The 18356-nt window shown below is 38.2% G+C and overlaps 1 protein-coding gene across 2 annotated transcripts in view; it reads left to right on the plus strand.

Annotated features, from left to right (window-relative positions):
• The window catches only part of LOC139944036 (protein tweety homolog 1-A-like), a 51158-nt gene extending 32865 nt beyond the window's left edge, over positions 1-18293 (plus strand). Inside the window, exons 6-15 of one of the 2 annotated variants that reach the window (XM_071940979.1) lie at positions 2015-2087; positions 2639-2714; positions 3326-3381; positions 4476-4562; positions 6136-6272; positions 7061-7162; positions 7747-7932; positions 8549-8611; positions 12312-12453; positions 13131-18293. In XM_071940979.1, the coding sequence (XP_071797080.1) occupies positions 2015-2087; positions 2639-2714; positions 3326-3381; positions 4476-4562; positions 6136-6272; positions 7061-7162; positions 7747-7932; positions 8549-8611; positions 12312-12453; positions 13131-13226 (1018 nt within the window). In that variant the 3' untranslated portion in view covers positions 13227-18293. The remainder of the gene's footprint in view (positions 1-2014; positions 2088-2638; positions 2715-3325; positions 3382-4475; positions 4563-6135; positions 6273-7060; positions 7163-7746; positions 7933-8548; positions 8612-12311; positions 12454-13130) is intronic. The other variant, XM_071940980.1, reaches the window with a different exon arrangement.
• Positions 18294-18356: the final 63 nt, after the last annotated feature.

Raw genomic sequence — 18356 nt, forward strand, 5'->3', positions numbered from 1 at the left:
TCTTTTCTCTCGTGTTCAAAGTGTCAAGACGTGTTGCTTTTAACACGTGCATATGATGTTTTAATTACTCTTGTACACTTGGTACATGTACATGTACATGTACATGGTCTGTGAGTTTTTATGCTCGTATTATAATGTCGGAAGGCCACACAAATTTTTCCTGGTGGGAAAGTGAATTTTTATATAATATTATTCACTGATTATTTCCAAATTTATATGGCCTTCGTGACCACTATACACCTCACTAGTGACCTGTAATTTTGGGATGGGTGTTTCTTCTTAACTATATTTGTGCAATACGTAGCCATTATTTAAAATTTAAAAGTCTATAAAATTCACATATACCGGTAACTATATTTGTTATTGTGAGTTTTAAAACGTTTTTACTTTATGTATTTCCATGTTTTCTCCTGTTGTTTTTGTATTTTTACTGATTATCTTTAGTTCTCAAGTGGTTGTTCTGTTGTGTGATCGAGGGTCCCCATTTAGTCGGCCTGCGTGGCTGTTTATAGTTTCCCCCCAAAATAGAAGAAAAGAGGATTATGCATTCAATTGATAGATTCTATAATGCACAGAGAATTAAAAAGTGCGGCACAGATTATGCAAATAGCCGACCAACAGTCGTACAAAATTTTAATCAGTTACATAACCTTAAAAATGCAAAGCGAGTCAGCACTCTGCGTTACAGCATTTTTTGTACATGTAGAAAGTCATAGATTTTTATTATTAGTTGTGCCAGCGCTTCAAGGATTTTCTACTTGGAAATTAGCTGAACAACAGCCGTACACAATTTTAATCTTTACATAATGTACATAACCTTAAAATTGCAAAGCAAGTCAGCACTCTGCGTTACAGCATTTTCCCTGTACATGTAGAAAGTCATGGATTTTTAAGATAAGTTGTGCCAGCGTTTCAAGGATTTTCTACCTGAAAATTATTCACAAACCAACGGAGCATAAATTCATAAATCCTACCCCATATTGTCTTTGCAGCTGTTTTTTATTTAGGTCCACAGCAAGTGGCAAACACTAGTGATGCAAATATAATATCATCTTGTATCGTCGTTAGATTATTATGTATTTTTTTATTATTCTAAATTTAAATTAAAATATAAATCTTTGGAAGAAGCAGCTTTGGATTTAAGACATCAGGGTCCAATTTCATGGCTCTGTTAGCGTCAAATTCTGCGTTTGCAATCAATCGTTCTTTGCTTGAAATACAAAGCAAGCGCAAAACATCTGCGCTAGTCGTGCAAGCGAATAATGCCTTACTTAACGTTGGCTACACACCGCATATGCAGACATTCCCTGCTAACTTGTGAAATATGCTTGACGTAACCACAGAATTCTCTGCTTCAGTAAGAGCCAATTCTTTTCTTTTATGGTTAGCAGAACCTTGAAACTGGGCCCTGCTCTAGAACGGCAAAGATCAATGGTTTGAATCCCACCCGAGGAATATCCATGAGGATTTTTTTCAGTATACTGTGCTTAAAGGCAGTGGACACTATTGGTAATTGTTAAAGACTAGCCTTCACAGTTGGTGTATCTCAACATATGCATAAAAAAAAAAACTGTGAAAATTTGAGCTCAATCGGTCATCGAACTTGCGAGATAATAATGAAAGAAAAAAACACCCTTGTCACACAAAGTTGTGTGCGTTTAGATGGTTGATTTCGAGACCTCAAGTTCTAAATCTGAGGTCTTGAAATCAAATTCGTGTAAAATTACTTCTTTCTCGAAAACTATGCCACTTCAGAGGAAGCCGTTTCTCACAATGTTTTATACCGTCAACCTCTCCCCATTACTCGTTACCAAGTAAGGTTTCGTGCTAATAATTATTTTGAGTAATTACCAATAGTGTCCACTGCCTTTAACACACATCAGTGTGTGGGTAAAAGCACAAAACCATAGTTATTACCTTTAAGTGTGTAAAACATCTGTTAAAAAAGCTTGACAATTTGGTTCTTTGTTTAATGACATAACAGTTTCCTTTTTTTGTCTGTTTTGTCCAACAGTTCAGCCATGATGTGCACGTTTGGTGTCCTTTTAGTCTGGTGCTTAGCTGGTGCTGAACTTTTCGTTGCAATGGTAAGTTCATTATCATAATGATAACTACAAAACTGGTATTCAGGGTGTAGCAGAGATGCCAACCTCTCCATGATTCTGCAGAGAGTTTCATGTTTATAAACCACCAATTCCATTTACTGATGAAAAGGTTTTGCAAAATCTCCTTGATTATGCCCACTTTTTCCACCAAGCATGTTGAATGTAACTCTAAATGTCTCCCGGATTGTTGGACAAAATCCTCCTGAAAGCAAGGGCACCGGGATGGGCTGCCGTACATACACGCATTGGACAATTCCATCGATTGAATAAAACACTTCTGAGAATGGTTTAAAATCATTTAGTATAGACCTTAAGCATTGATGTCAACCAGCAGCCACCTTAGAGGTAAAACGGAGACGAAACAATAAAAGCGTACATATTTGTACCCCCAGGGCACAGGATTGGCCAATGAACAACCTCCTTTTGACCTCTAGGTGAGGGCGCCCAACTGAAATGACATCATGCGCATAAGGTCTATTGATTTAATTAATATATTCTGGGGTATTTTTTTATATTTTTGTTTTTCGTTCTAGGGTCTCAGTGACTTTTGTGTTAAACCAAATCTCTTCATCATCAAAGAAGCTGAAAAGAATGCCCATATACCAGATGGTAAGTACAACAGATTAAAGTTTGGCAACTGTCTTTTGAAAACCACCAAGTATTTCTGTGATTCAGCCCCGGATGTTATTTACACAAAAACTGCATCTTAGTAATTCTTTCAACACTGAACATGTATAGACAATGTAACTTTAATGCTAACAAAAAGAGTGACCTACATTCCAGGGCATTTCCTGGCAGGCAAGATACCAAACTGGTTAACTGGACAACTGTTTACATTCTGTGTCATAATTTTCACATCAGTTCATGAGTTACAAAAAGTAACAGCTAAGCAAGTTTTGAGATGTATCAAAAGTTGATACAAGTCAAACAGAGCAGTCGCCATCATTTAAAAAGAGCATTTCTGTCTCTTTTCCTGTTCATCCCGTTATTGGCGCTAATTGTGCTGTTAACACGTTTAAAAGCCATTCTTAAAAGATCAAGTAACAAGTCAGGCGGAAAAAAATCTGTTAACAAGGATTTTTATTAAATAATGCCAGTCAGAGTGTCGACAGATTGCCAAAAACACCTAAATTTTAAGCAATACCACTGGGACAAATATAACCATGACTCATAGATTGTATTGTAAAATGATCAAATTATTTTGTTCGTTTCCTGCGCAGATTTGATTAAATACTACATCCAGTGTAACAAAACAGTGACGGATCCTTTTAGTCAGGTAAGGGGGGCAATGGATCAGTTAGATCTGGGGCACAATTTCATAGAGCTGCTATGAAAGTAGAAAATATTGCTGAAGAATTTTTCTGCTTCGTAGAAACAAACAGGATACTAGTCACAATTTGTGCATGTGACATGGTTTGGCTGGTAACCATATGCTGGTAAGCACAATTTGTTTTTGCTGAACTACTTTGTGTGCCATTTTTTCCCGGTCAATTTCTTTAGCAGGGAAATATTTTTCATATGCGAACGTAAATCTGGGTCATCAGGTTTTCTAAACGCAGTACAGATGTGATGTGTCATACACTGCCTGCAGCCGGGACCCGTTTTTGTCGAGCTGCTTATTGCAGAAACTTTGCTGAACAATCATGTTCTGAAAAATGGTTAATTTGAATCGGGGATAAATAATATTCGTTTTGGTTTTACCCTTAAACAATGATGTGTGTTACCACTGTATACTCAGTACTATTCCATGTTCTGTGAAGAAGAAAAAAATTGTCTTCTGCTAAGCAAAAACTTAACTAGAACCCAATCAAAGATCGGGTGTGTGATAATATGGTATTTCTTGGCTGGTAACCTTATTCTGGTAACCAAAATGGTTTTGTGCTGAGTTACCTTTCATGTACATAAGCAGCTCCATGAAATAGTTGGCTCAGAGTGTATGCCGATTTCTATGGGTTGCATTTGAAGTACTGAACCAATGATGTATACTTTGCATACAGTGAAACAAAAAGAAGCACTAACATTATTTCATTACCAAAGGCCTTCGGTTATTTTGTTCCAAGTGAATACAGGCCTTGAACTTTGCTCTTGAAGGGACACAGCAACCTTCCTCTGGTAAGGGGGCACTTCTGTAAGGAAAATGCAAATTTGTATTGGAACTTTGCAGAGGGCACCACAGCAAAAAGCAGAGGGCACCACACACATTTGGTTTGGCTGTCAGTGGTTAATTTGATGCCTGCAATTGCTGTTGCTGTCTTGGGTTAATTCAAGGCCTGTGAATATTTTTCCCTTTCATTTATCCATTTCCTGTTTTTGAGTTTCTGTTTCACTTGACTGATCTGGATTTCATTTTTCTGGTTTCTTTTTTTTCAGGGGTTATCGTCAGCAAACAAGTATCTGGTGCTAGCGGGTTCTGTTCTAGATGAAATATTCTCACAGTCAAAAGGCTACTATGACCAGGTGAGACCTCAACAGAGTTTCATTTTGGCCCTTTTCGAAATGACAGCTTCAGCTTCAGGCTAGCCTGGCCCCGTGGTTATTTTGACAGTTCTGCGTGCTGTGCGTATACACTCACTCAGGGCTTCAGACAAAAAGACCGAGTCTGAAGCTGAATCCAAAGCCAAAGCCGTAGTTTTGAAAAGGGCCTATGAAGTTGTCTGTCCTAACAGTAGACATTTATTCCAGTGCAGCTGGAATCATGGTTTTACACGGTCACCCTAAACTGCATACAGTCATACAATACATATCCCAAGACAAAGGAAGAATGAGAGGGGACCAGTTGCTCTTTGACTTGATACCTCTTTTGCGCGATACCATACTTGAGTGGCACGCTGAGTTGGTCACCCACGGGCCCAAATTTTTCTTCATTCAGCCAAAAATTAGTTTATGTTTTCCCAGTCAGTATTCCTTGAATACATGATTTTTAATTTTGCAAAATTTTTCTTGTAGAAACTCACTAAAGTTACTGTCTTTAAGTGTTGAATCAAGTGTGAGTTACATGTACCTTAATTTTTGCAAGTTAGTGCATTCTGCTCAACCGGCCAGGCTCCTATGTGGGTAATACCCATACCTACATCCTTACCAACTGTGAAGGGGGTAACCCTGTTAAAGCCATTGGACCCTTTCGGTACAGAAAAAAAAAAAAAAGTTCACAGATTTACAAATAATTTACAGGGTTTACAGAAGGTAATGGTGAAAGACTTCTCTTGAAATATTAGTCCATGAAATGCTTTACTTTTTGAGAAAACGGTAAAACAATATAAATTCTCGTTAACGAGAATTACGGATTTATTTTAAACACATGTCATGACACGGCGAAACGCGCGGAAACATGGGTGGGTTTTTCCGTTGTTTTCTCCCGACTCCGATGACCGATTGAGCCTAAACTTTCACAGGTTTGTTATTTGATATAGAAGTTGTGGTACACAAAGTGTGGGCCTTGGACAATACTGTTTACCGAAAGGGTCCAATGGCTTTAAAGACACTGGAGTAGTAGCTAGCAACGTGCTTCTGGTGACAATTGATTTGGGTTGACAGTCCAAATCAGTTAAAGCCATTATACACTTTCGGTACAGACAAAAACAAAAAAGTTCACAGGTTTACAAGTAATTTACAGGGTTTACAGAAGGTAATGGTGAAAGACTTCTCTTGAAGTATTACTCCATGAAATGCTTTACTTTTTGAGAAAACATTAAAACAATTATCAATTCTCGACAACGAGAATTACGGATTTATAGTAAACACATGTCATGACACAGTGAAACGTGCGGAACAAGAGTGGGTTTTCCCGTTATTTTCTCCCTACTCCGATGACTGATTGAGCCTAAATTTTCACAGGTTTGTTATTTTATATATAAGTCGTGATACATGAAGTGTGGGACTTGGACAATACTGTTTACGGAAAGTGTATAATGGCTTAAGTATAGCCCTCACCTTGAAGTGGCCTTGCCATGTTAGGTGATCTCTCACTAATTAAAAAACCAAACGGTTGTGAGACTGTATGAAAACTAACCTTATACCTGTATGTATCTAGACCAATATCAGTGCAGCCCAGAAGACTGTAAGCGCCATAACAAGTGACCTGCAGATGCTGACGGCCAACCTTGACTGCACCACAGGAATCCATAAAGACTACACCACATCTTTATACGCTGTCTGCTACGATGTAGTGTAAGTACCAAAGATATTTGTTTTGTTTGTTTGTTTGTTTGTTTGTTTGTTGGTTTAGATGATCTTCCCGTCAAGGGACCTCGGCAAACTCCCACAAGGGGATATAAACTTCAAGCTCTCTGATATTAACATTTGTTTAACGTCTATGGTTATGAATTGCACAAATCCAGAAATTGTAGTTCAGAAACTAGACGGCAATACTTCTTCTAGTCATTGTGAAGTCATCGGTTAGCTTGGACGGATTTGAACCCACACCCTTGTAATTGCAAGTCCTGCAGTCTAGCCATTCAACCCTGGTGACCTACTGTGCTGAGCTCCATCAGCAACCAATTACACTGCTCTGCTTTTTGCTTTTACTCTGCTAAGATTTGTGTGCTCAATAGCTATATAAAATTGGGCCCTGCTCTCTAGAGGGCGTGTGTGTGTGTGTTCGGGGGGGGGGGGGGGGTCAAATCTCACCTGTGACCAAAAAATTGTTAATCAAATCCCTCATCTGTACTTTAAAAAATCTTCCTAACTTTTGAAAGGAATGATATCAACTCTCGTTCTACAGTTCTCTGCACTACCAACCAGGCTTATGATGGATGATAGCCAAGCCTACATCTGTATGGACTGTAAAGGGGGTAACCCTGTATCAGCCCTAGGAGTAGGTGGCAATGGCCCCTGGAAAAAAATAATTGTAGCCCACACCTTGAAGTGGCCTTCAGGCCTTGTTTGTCTTGCGACTTGCATAAATAAAATAAAAATTAAGTGCTTTCTTGTTGTTGTTTTTTTTCTTCTCCTCTCAGGATTGGTGTGACAATCATGTTACTGAGTGCAGTTTTATCAGGCTTACTGTTCACACTGATTCTAGTGTGTTCAATCAGCTATGTTAGCAAAATGCAGAGAAGGTTGGTGCTAACTTTTTTTCATTCTCTCATTGTTCATTAAATAGGGCTTTAAAGGGAATAAATACGTGTTTTTTTTTATATAAATGTAGAAACATGCAATGAAACTAATCTGTGAAAATTTCCTTGAAAAGGTGGTAGCATATTTGAGATATAACAAACATCCTCATTTCAGTAGGCAAAACAAATTTGCTGTGACACTGTGTAGATAAATCTCTTTTGAGTGATAGTCGTTCTGAGAGGAACCGGAGACAGTATGCCCTTGTGTCAGTCTCCTGTTGAGATTGATCTACATTGTATCACCGCAAATGTTGTCACGTCTATCATCCTTCCACCATACACTCCTTCAAGTCTTATTTATCCCGGAGCTGATTTCACAAAGAGCTGCGATTTATCTTAACTGCAAATCAATCGTAGTTGCTAAGCAAAGTGTGATGTTACACTACAAATCACTATGGTAATACTGACAATTTGTCTTGCGATGAATTTTATTTTTAAATCGGCCCCTGAGTGTGCATTTAACAGAATCTGCGCTTGTAATTTTGCTGTCTTAAATCGTGTTGTTGTTTTTGTTTCCGTAATCACAGAAAAATAGGTTACGCTGTTGATCAGCAAGATCCATTTTTGCCGCCGGACAACCCAACCGCCACCTTGGAGCGCTATCGGAGAAATGTTGAGCCCACGAGGGCAGTAGTCAACGAAACCCCTCCACCTATCCCGTCGGATCATCGCGCCCGACCGGTTTCGTTATCCAGTTCTCTTCACGGCTACAGGTTTGAAGATGTTTTTTTTTGTTACAAAATCCTGTAAATATTTTGGGAATTTCACTGTTGGTAAAATTTAGTACTTCTCCATTTTGGTGTCATGAATGAAGAAAGCAGACCCCTCTGTATTTGTTTTGTATAAAATCTTTTAGAGCATTGTTGTAGGACATCTTGATTTTGTGTTATTTTCATCAAGGATAAAATGCCATAAAGACAAGCTTAACTTAATGAACTTTGACCTGTCACAGATTTTCAAACATTTTCTTACAACAAGTAACTGAGTTGCAAAAAAAAGGTTCAAAGCACAATACTTCAATACCACTTGTAAGCTTCTACAAGACTGCTTTTGAACTCACCTGAAACAAAGATATTGGCACAATAGGGAGACTGCAATCAAAGAGTTCTTTTGGTAGAGGCCTGACACGACATGTTAATTCCAAACCTCATCCTAGTCAATTTGTTGTTGTTCACCCCATAAATAAAATAACTTCGAAGACACTTTGCATGTAGCTAAAAGCTTGTCTTAAAGATATTCTCTTAAAGACCTGGGTTTTTAAAAGTTTTTTCCTCTGAAAAAAAAGTTACTAAAGCACGTCAATCCAACTTGAAACTCTACCACTTTCAGACCCCAAACTCGATCACCCAAACCAAGTGATGCCAGGAATGTATTCACTTTTCTTCAGGATGGGTAAGTTGGGTCCCCCGCCCCCCTTGATGGCTCCTTACCCCTCAACACCATGCATCCATGTTGCTCTAAACATGCCGCCATGCTTGAGCACCTGCTTGTTTAGCACATTATTGATGTGATTGTGGAGTCTAGGTTCTAGTTTTGTTGGAAGTCCAGAAACAAAAAAATGTTCAAATGTTGACTTGGAGTCCCATAAATAAGTTTCAGTTATGCTATCTCATACCAATAAAGACATCATGAGATAAAACATCCAAAATATGTCTTGGTGCACCTTGTTCAAATAATAGTTAAACATGTTAAATGCAACAGTGTCTAGGCATCAAGAAGTCTTGAATTTTCTTCCTGGTCTTATAAAATACATTTCTGGGCCAGTAAAACATTTTGAGCTACAAGCCCAACAGTCTGGTGGGTTTTCTTTCCAAATTTGAGCCGTGAACCTCCTTAGCAACAACTGTAGCCTCAAACTTGTACATAGCCGAGGTTTCCAGTCGAAATTGTGAGCACACTGAAGGACAATGAAAAACAGTTAAGATTAGACTTGTTACAAGTCCCTCACCCCAGTATAGTCAGCGGCATCACCTTGTACCAGTAACACTACACAAATTGTAGAATGAATGATTCTTGTAGTAAGCTCTGTATAATGACCATTACAGCTAGTCTAATAACCGGTTGCTGGTTAAGGATAGAGAAATCTCAAAATCTGGCTCTTCACTTCTGGACTTTTTGGAATTCTACTCATACTGCATGATATTCTCCCAGGCCTCTTGAGTCAGGTCTTTGGTGAGGGGGAAACACTGGGTGTGTGGGTGTGTATTTCATATGCCTTCTAAAAGCACTGTACCTGTGACCTGTAAAATCTTTCTTACAAATGAAGTGCTTTAAGCATGTGCACAACATTGGTTTGATGGGAAATATAAATTGTTCACATATTATTTGCACACAACTTACACGGTAGAGAAGATGGTCATGGTGAAAACTTTCCCTTTAAATAATTTTTTGCCTGAATTGCTTTACATATAGTTTGTGAGAAAATGAGGTTTTAGAAATTTGTTTTGACTTGTGAGTCCCAAATTTTGGGTTTCGGTGAAGAAACTGTTATTTTGCTGTTATTACCACCAAAATATATGAATTTGCATGGTTTTTCACTATTTTCTCTCGACTCAAACAATGGATTATGCCCAAAATTTCACAGTGTTATTATTTCATGTATCAATGGTTGAACACGCAAAACATAAACACTGTCTGCAACTATTGTCAATACTGTATAATTACTTTACACCTTTCACAGTTTATTTCAAGTGTTGGGTCACACACAATAGTGGGGATACTGGGCCAAATTTCAAAGAGCTAAAGCACAGGTGTACCTAAGTACAACAAAAAAATATGCGTACTAGAATAAGGTTACCATCCAAAATACAATGTCAGATGCACAATTTTTGATTGGTATCCTGCTAATTTCTGCTAAGCACAAAATTTGTAAGCAGCTCTATAAAAATTGGGCCCAGGTCTTTGACCGTTACCAATGTTGGCCGTATTCTTTAAGGTGCATGTCTTGAATTACTGCTGTATGAAATAGTGGACTGGTGTCTGTCACCTGTGAAGGGTCTGTAACCAGACCGCAACTGTTCTCATTTAGTTTGGATGTCATCGTCTGTTTCACCAACTGCTTCACCAAATGCTGTATCACAACGCTGTATTTTACTAAAGACTAGGATCATTTCAGGTTTTTCTACGAGTCATATTTGCATGAAATGCATACTGAGCATGGCCAGTTGGTTGCGGTTAAATCATAGACTCCTATCAACATGTTTATCTATCAACAGCTTATATACAAAGGATATGATTACACGGTTCATGTTTAACACTGTATTTGACCTGTCTGTTTTTTTGGCTCTGCATCAAGTTGTGTACATTTAAATGAAATCATTTCCTTATTATTGTACTTTACAAGTGTGTTAGTGTGAACAGTTTTGATTCACTGGGCTTGATACTTCATGGGGGCAATTGAGGCACCTGCCTCCATTGCCTCTGGTCTTTGCCTCGATGCCCCTTGAAATTTTCCTATAGAAAATTTACAATTTCCTCATAGAGGTGCCCTTTACCAAGGAGAAAAGACCTTGGTGCCCCCTGCCCTTTTGGGTTACTTCTTGTACCATTCTCTGTTACTGTCAGTTGAAATCATGATCCAAGAGCTATCAACTTGTGGGTCTGTGGTTTCAAGTTATAACAAGTTTTTCCAAATCAGATTGTATGTTTTCTGCCATTTATGATCTTAGTACAAAGTCACTCGTCATTTTAGAGATCTAAACTTATCAACCATTTCAGAAAATGATCATTATGTAAATTTATTTTGAGTCTATACTGCTTGAAGACTAGAGACCTGTCTTCAGACTTGGTGACAGCTCTGCCTTTATACCACTTTTAAAAAAGAGGGAGGTCACCGCGCCATTTTTCCCCCATGCTGGCAAACTTCTTGCAGGTTGAAGTGACCTTTGAAGTGACTTTGAAGTGTAAATGCAATGCATGTTATTTTACCCATCATAGTTTTGATAGTTGTTAGCACTCACAGTACCAATAATGGCATCACAAAAATTGTTTGTACTCGCAATCGAAATCTGTGTTTATAAGAGGCAAGAAAATGTGTTGGGATGGCCTCAATAGATTTGACCCCTAAGCATGTTCAAAGCTGTTATCATTTTCCAGTGTAGAGTGGCAAATTGACATCATGCTACCTTTGCATTCATCTGCTTTAAATTCCCCATAATGTTATTAAGTGTGACATAATTCCACCGCAAATTACCACTCATGCAGTTTGGATGTGACGTTTACCAGTTTGGATGTGACGTTTACCAGAAGCCCGTTAGGAATTCCATTGAGCTAGTGTTTTTCCCTTAAGGATGTACTCTGAAGAAACTGTAAGGTTCCGGGCCCAGTTTCATTGAGCTGCCTAAGCACAAAAAGTAGCTTACCAGAATAAGGTTACCAGACATAATACCATGTGACAGGTACAATTCATGATTGGTATCCTGTCTTTTTTTTGCAAATCAGAAAAAAAAATATGGACAGGATGGATGCGGTAGGTGCGTTTTGCAAGGGTTCTATACTAAGCATGGCCAAGCACTCCTTCTGTGTAGTGTTTTGAGTAACTGACTACGCATCTCAAATGTATGCTTTCTTCAGTGGCTGAAGCATTCAGCAGTAGCTGAAGCATTCAGCAGTAGCTGAAGCTGTCAGGTTGGCCAAGTGGTATCTTTCCTCGCCCTCCACCTATTGGACCCCGGTTCAAATCATGCCGGGGGGCACAGCTGTGTGGGTTTTCCCTGGAATAATTCTCTGGGGTATGCCTCCAACATCTAAAAGTGAAACTTCCTTCTTTGTTTTCTCTCTATTTATAGTTATTCAGTTTGCTTTTCTGAGAGTCATTGGCTTCACAGCTAGGGCCCAATTTTAATAGAGTTGCTGAAGCAGAAAATACGGCTTAAAAAATCCATGCTTAGCAATAATGAGAAGGATACCAGTCACAAGTTGTACATGTGACATGTTATTTTGGCTGGTAACCTTGTTATTGTGGTAAGCATATTTTGTTTTGCTTAGTTTTTTTTAAAGCTTAAGCAGCTCCATGAAATTGGCCCCAGAATTAAGAAATGAATTGAAAGTCTGCAATACTTACTTGCATTTTCTTATGTTGTCCTTTCACTAGTCATGATCCAGGGCCGAGCACAGCTCAGGGCTGGTCAGTGTCCCAGCGTGGAGGAGTGACCAGTAGCGGTAGAGGAGCTGCTTCAACTTCCAACAACCAACCACCCGTCAGCCCAGGAGGCTATGACTCCCCGCCCCCATCCGTAAGTACTTACCACCATTGTATATTTGGTTTGCGCTTTACATTAGTGCCATGGTCATTTGGCCAATAACACAGTAATCTTTCTCAGCTCCCTGGGTACCGGTAGTATACATACAGCCCTGAGCTGCCATTGTGCTCCAAAGGCTTCTTCATACACAGTATCAACCTCTACCCTCACAGATACCTATTGATACCCCTGGGTGAAGGGAAGCAGTTATAGTAAATTAACTTGCTCGAGGACATCGGGATTCGAACACACACTACGGTGACTTAACCACCAGAACTTGTGATTACCATTCTCGCTTACCTCGCTAGTTGTGTAAGCGAACAATGCCTAGTAATGTGGAGTCTCACATTTATATGAAATTATAGAGTGAAATATGCTCGACGTTAAGCTCGAAATTTCCTGCTTCCATAAGCACTGATTCTTTGGTTAGGTAAGCAGAACCATGTAATTGGGCCCTGACCAGTTGATGTTTGAGTATTGAGGCTTGGGTATTGAGTATTGGAAATACGTCGAGTTGAAACCAACGGTTCTTTTCAGAACCACCCCAACTCATTAGAGATAGTCATTACATGGTGTTACCGCAAACCTTTCCATGAAGTATTGAGGCTGTTTCTTACATTGAGTACCAATATTTTAACTAACTTTGAATTCTATGTTGTTTGACTTGATAGTACACCCTGGCAATGAGTCGTGATAATCAACGTCGCAATCCTGAAAATCGTCAACGCCAGGCCCAAGCTCGTCTCAGCTCAGGTAGCCTTGTATAGAACAACGCTTCACCCTGGTTCCCTGCACTGCTGGTAACCTTCTTTACAGTATCACGTTGAGTATCACCACACCATTTAATTTCGATCTCTGATAGGACGTCTTCTGATGCTGCATTTTGCTCCCTTAAAATTTGTAAACATTTCGTTAAAATGTGGCAGATTTTTATATAAGGAAGCATCTCACAGATAGTCTTCTCATAAATTCTGGTAAAGGATCATTTCTTAGTGCTGCAAGTATTTTGTGACACATTGGAAATGTCTTTTGAGTCAAATCAAATATTTTGAATCAAAGGTTTGTAAGTTTTAGCTTAATTTGCTTATCATGATAATAGCCCAGTTGTATGCACAACTTTTATTCTCTGGTTTGCAAAACTTCGTAAAAGCAACTGCAACATAAACTTTTGAGAACCATTTTGAAACCAACTGTCATCTGAGAAAAGTAAGTTGGTTTTTGGCAAAAGCTAAGCGGCTTACCAATGACAGGAAGCATGTTGAGGTTGTCAGTTTGTGGTGAGCAGAGTTCACTGGTGCCCAGTGCCATCATTGACAGATTTGCTGAGTTCAGAAACTTTGAACCAGCTAAACTTGCGCTTGGGTGTGAACTTTTTTGTTAAAAACATGTTCTGAGGTTTGTTAAAAGCCAACAATGTCGATAGAAGATACTTGCTGCTTACCAGTCACTTAACCTTAGTATTGTACACCTTTCTTGAATGAAAGGTTTGCAGGTTACCACTTAAGCATGCTCAGTCATTGACTCACTCCTCGCCTGTTGAAATACAGTAGTTTTGTGACTTTGCCAAATGAACTTGCAAACAATTCTTGCCCTGCAAAGTCACAGATACTATCCACTCCAAACACTTTTATATCAATTTTTATTATGACAAGTAAGTTTCTTGCTCAAAATATTGTGCAAGAGAATTACAGGACAATATTTGTCAATGAACTTAATAATTAACCAAATATCTTGGGTTTAAAATAGTAATTTAACTCATTTTGCTCATGTAACAGTTTTGTTCATTACAGAAAGTTCAAACGTTACTTTATTTGCTAATTTGTAATGTTTAAAAAGCTGGTGTAATCTTGGCTAGCTGTTTGTACGAAGCTTTAGATTTGATGCAGTTTAACGTGCCTGTATATTTTACCAGCTCACACATAATATATAAACTACAACTAATTGCAGACTGAATTTTGGTGCACAATATTAACTGTTACATGAACTTTTTTAAATGAACTTTTTTTTTCCGTGTTAGGAAATAAATTAATTAAGTAAACAGTAGAATAAACACTTTCTTGCTATTGGTGCCTTTTTAAAGAAAACAGGCTACTGTCATTTTTTACCAACTTTATGAATGAGGTTATAAATATTCTGTGTATTTAAATGCGAAAAACTGAAATTTATTTTATGATTCTGTTTTAATTAGGTTATACAAATTAAAATCTTCCATAATTAGACAAAATGCCTTGGAGGAGGACATTTTTCAATTGTGATCAGTTCGAGTAGAATGGGTTGTAAGGTTCAGCAGACTGTGCAAGTCTAACCTTTGTGAACAGATTGGTAACAGAGCATTGATCCCTGGCAGTAATGCTAATAATGGGTGCGTTTATTAGCTTCCCTGGGTCGACCCGGCGGTGCTGACTCTCGGGTGAGCCCCTGACAAGAGCTTATCGAAAGATCACACTCGCCCTCTCGTGGTGACGGCATGCACCTCGGTGACCCCACTCCATAAGCAGGGCACTGAGGGCTGTCCCGGGGGCAGACCGGGGTCGACCCAGGGAAGCTAAACGAATGCACCCAATGTTTACGCCATAAACATAGCGTTGCCTTAAAGGCACTGGACACTATCAGTAATCACTCAAAATAGTTGTCAGCATAAAAACTTACTTACTTGATAGTATAAAACATTGCGAGAAATGGCTCCCTCTGAAGTGACGTAGTTTTTGAGAAAGAAGTAATTTCTAAATAACCATTTGAGTTTGATTTCGAGACCTCAGAATTAAATTTTGAGGTCTCGAAATCAAGCATCTGAAAGCACACAACTTGTGCGACAAGGGTGTTATTTCTTCCATTATTCTCTCGCAACTTCGACGACCAATTGAGCTCAAATTTTCACAGGTTTGTTATTTTGTGCATATGTGGAGATACACCAAGCGAGAAGACTGGTCCAATAGGTGTCCAGTGTCTTTGAAACTCATTTCATAGCATTTGATCACAATTTATTGTTTTCGACACTTAGAAGTGAAATGTTTTGTTGGGAATATTACACCCCCCGCCCCCTCCCCTTTGAAATTAACTTTTATACAATTTGTGGCGTATTGCCTAGGAGATGTAACAATTAACTTTATTATATTCTTCCCAAACACTTCTGTAAATATTGTAAATTGTTATAGTATTGGTTAATGCAATGAACATACTAAAAAATAAATGTGCAACTTTGCTGGAATTTGAGAGTAGTGTTATTTTGCAGCCGTTTAAAGTATGTATTTTTTATTTTATTTTTATTTAGTATTTAAGATTTGATGGTAATTTTTACTGCATTGAGCATACATTGGTGGTCACTTATTTTTGTGGGATAAATTAAACAAATCCCCTTCCCCAGTCAGATCAGAACACAAAAACATATATTTGGGTAGCAACAAAAATTACCTGAATTTCTTGGTCAGGATATATTTTTCTTTAAATAATTCTTGTAGACATGGTACGGTTTTTTTTAAAGCCTTGTCTAATATGATGTTTAACAAAACATGAACAAGTAGTTTGTTTGGGAAAAACCTAAGCATCTCTCTCGAACAATAGTTTGTTTTGAATCTATTTTGTACTAAATGTATCCTCAAATTACACTTGTGAAAGCCTCCATATTTTTTACGTACAATGCATTTCTGGCATTACCAAGCCTTGGTAACATAATAAAACACAACCGACTCTCTGTTTTTACCAGAAATAACAACTTCTTATTAGTGACTTTTGTACTGATGCATTTTTGGTGCAATTTCTCTAGTTATACTTTTTTGTAGTTTGCAAATGTTGGTGTGTGTGCACTTAATTGTACCAATAAGTTTCCATGCATCACAATGAAAGACTTTGTAGCAATGGCGGCAGCAGACATAACTGTCATTTTTGTGGCTTTTAGTATGGTCGCACATGCTCAGTAGTGCGTGCAATCTGAGCAGGCGCACTTCTGGCGAGAACTTTGAAAAAGGACAGTGGAAAAGTCTCTCATTGTTAAGCTGACGCTTCCTCTTTATTGACATGTACTTTTAAAGATTTTCAAATAATATCTTTTATAAAATTAATTGACACAAATTTCCAAAGATTACTTGCATATCAGATGTAACATAAACTGAAGGCGATCAAAGACAGACTGGTTAATTGCTGGACTCAAACCAGTGTTTTTTGAAATACCGTATGAGTGCTCTACCAACTGAGCTAACTAGCCATGTCCACTTTATTGTAATGTGGTTTATTATTTGGTAATAATATAACATAAAACAGGATGTCCTTTTTAGGCCATACAGAATTATCAATAGTTTGTCTTTTCAATTTCTGAACTTCGCACTATTTTTGTCTGTGTTTTTCCCTCTTTTTATTAAAATTATTGCGGTGAGTTTGCCATCAATTTGGACGTTGTCTTTACACATTGTCTTTACTCAAAATGAGGTCACTATTCTCAAGTAGTTAAACTGCAGGACTTGCAATGGGTTCAGTCCCCCAAGCTAAGCGCTGATTTCACAATGACTAGAATAAGTATTGTCGTCTAGTTACTGAATCACAATTTCTTGATTTGTGCAATTCATAATCATAGACGTTAAACCAATGTTTGTATGAGAGAGATTGGTTGTTGTCAGCTCGGTGTTTATATCTCCTTGTGGGAGTTTGTCGAGTTCCCTTGACAGGAAGATCATCTAAACACAAGCAAACAAACAATGATACAACAGGAATTTTCCCAAGCCATGCTTCGGAGAACTTATTTCTGATATTGTTTTGAAATATTATTAAAAGGGAGGGGTACCCCTACTTACAAAAAGGGACATAATCAGCTCTTTGGATACTCTCCGCTCAATTCCAGATTTTCAGCAGAACTCTGTATTTTCCATTGAGCTAATGGAATGGATGGACAAATTATGAACTTATTTTTGTAACTTTGTAAATGTAACTTGGTACATTTTAATACAAACAAAAATTGGCGTGTAATTTATAGTACACTCGTAGATACTCTGGATTTGATGATTAGTCGAGTAAACATTGTTGATGCACATTCCAGTGTCAAATTTTACACTAGATCCAATCCAAACGTCTTTCAATGAATATTTGTTTTAAACTTTTATTTCGGCAAGTTTTCAGAGGGGCGAACACTAAAAAAAGTTGAGCATAGATGTTTATAGAATGTTGTGGATGAGTGGTCTATTACACCGTGTTCAAGCTCTGTCATTCGCAGAGTGTGTTCGAATCTTAGCCAAGCTGGTTGCAATGCTTCTGTCCTTGTGCAAGCTACTTGGGACTTAACTGCTGTAGGTCTCACGTACTAAGAAAGCGCTTGTAAAAGACCCCAGAATACTTATCATGGAAGAGTAGGGGTTTACCTGGTTCATTGCAAGATACAGGTTTTCCTGAGTTTGGGGCATCCTTGCTAGAAATTAATAATGATAACTTAGTTGTTGAAAGTTTTACTTGCAGTCTAAACACTTGTATAAAGTTCATATATAGTGGCTTCTTATATAAAACTCAAATCTACCTCTCAGTGACCCTCATGGCACTCCAACTGGGCCATTTCAGCTCCCTTGGGAGTGTACATCCTGTGCTACCAAATATGTAGTGCACCCCAAGCTAAATCAACCCGCAAGAACCATCCCTCACATGTACCCGTTTACTCCTGGGTAAAGGGAAGCAATTATAGTTTAGCTTTTGGCATGAGTGTCATGACCAAGATTCACTGTGTCAACTTGTTAGCAAATTAATTTTATTTAATTATCTGTAAATGCAATTCTTCACCTAGAGATATGTGCTTGCATTTTGTAAGAATAAACCAAAGTGGTGTTCAGCCTCACATCAATTGATCATGGAAGTTCAAGTTGTGGTAGTTAATTTTGACTCAAAGTTTTGTTAGGATTTCACAGTTGCTAATTTGATTTGAA

Source organism: Asterias amurensis, chromosome 11 (assembly GCF_032118995.1).
Source record: "Asterias amurensis chromosome 11, ASM3211899v1".
Lineage (NCBI taxonomy): Eukaryota > Metazoa > Echinodermata > Asteroidea > Forcipulatida > Asteriidae > Asterias > Asterias amurensis.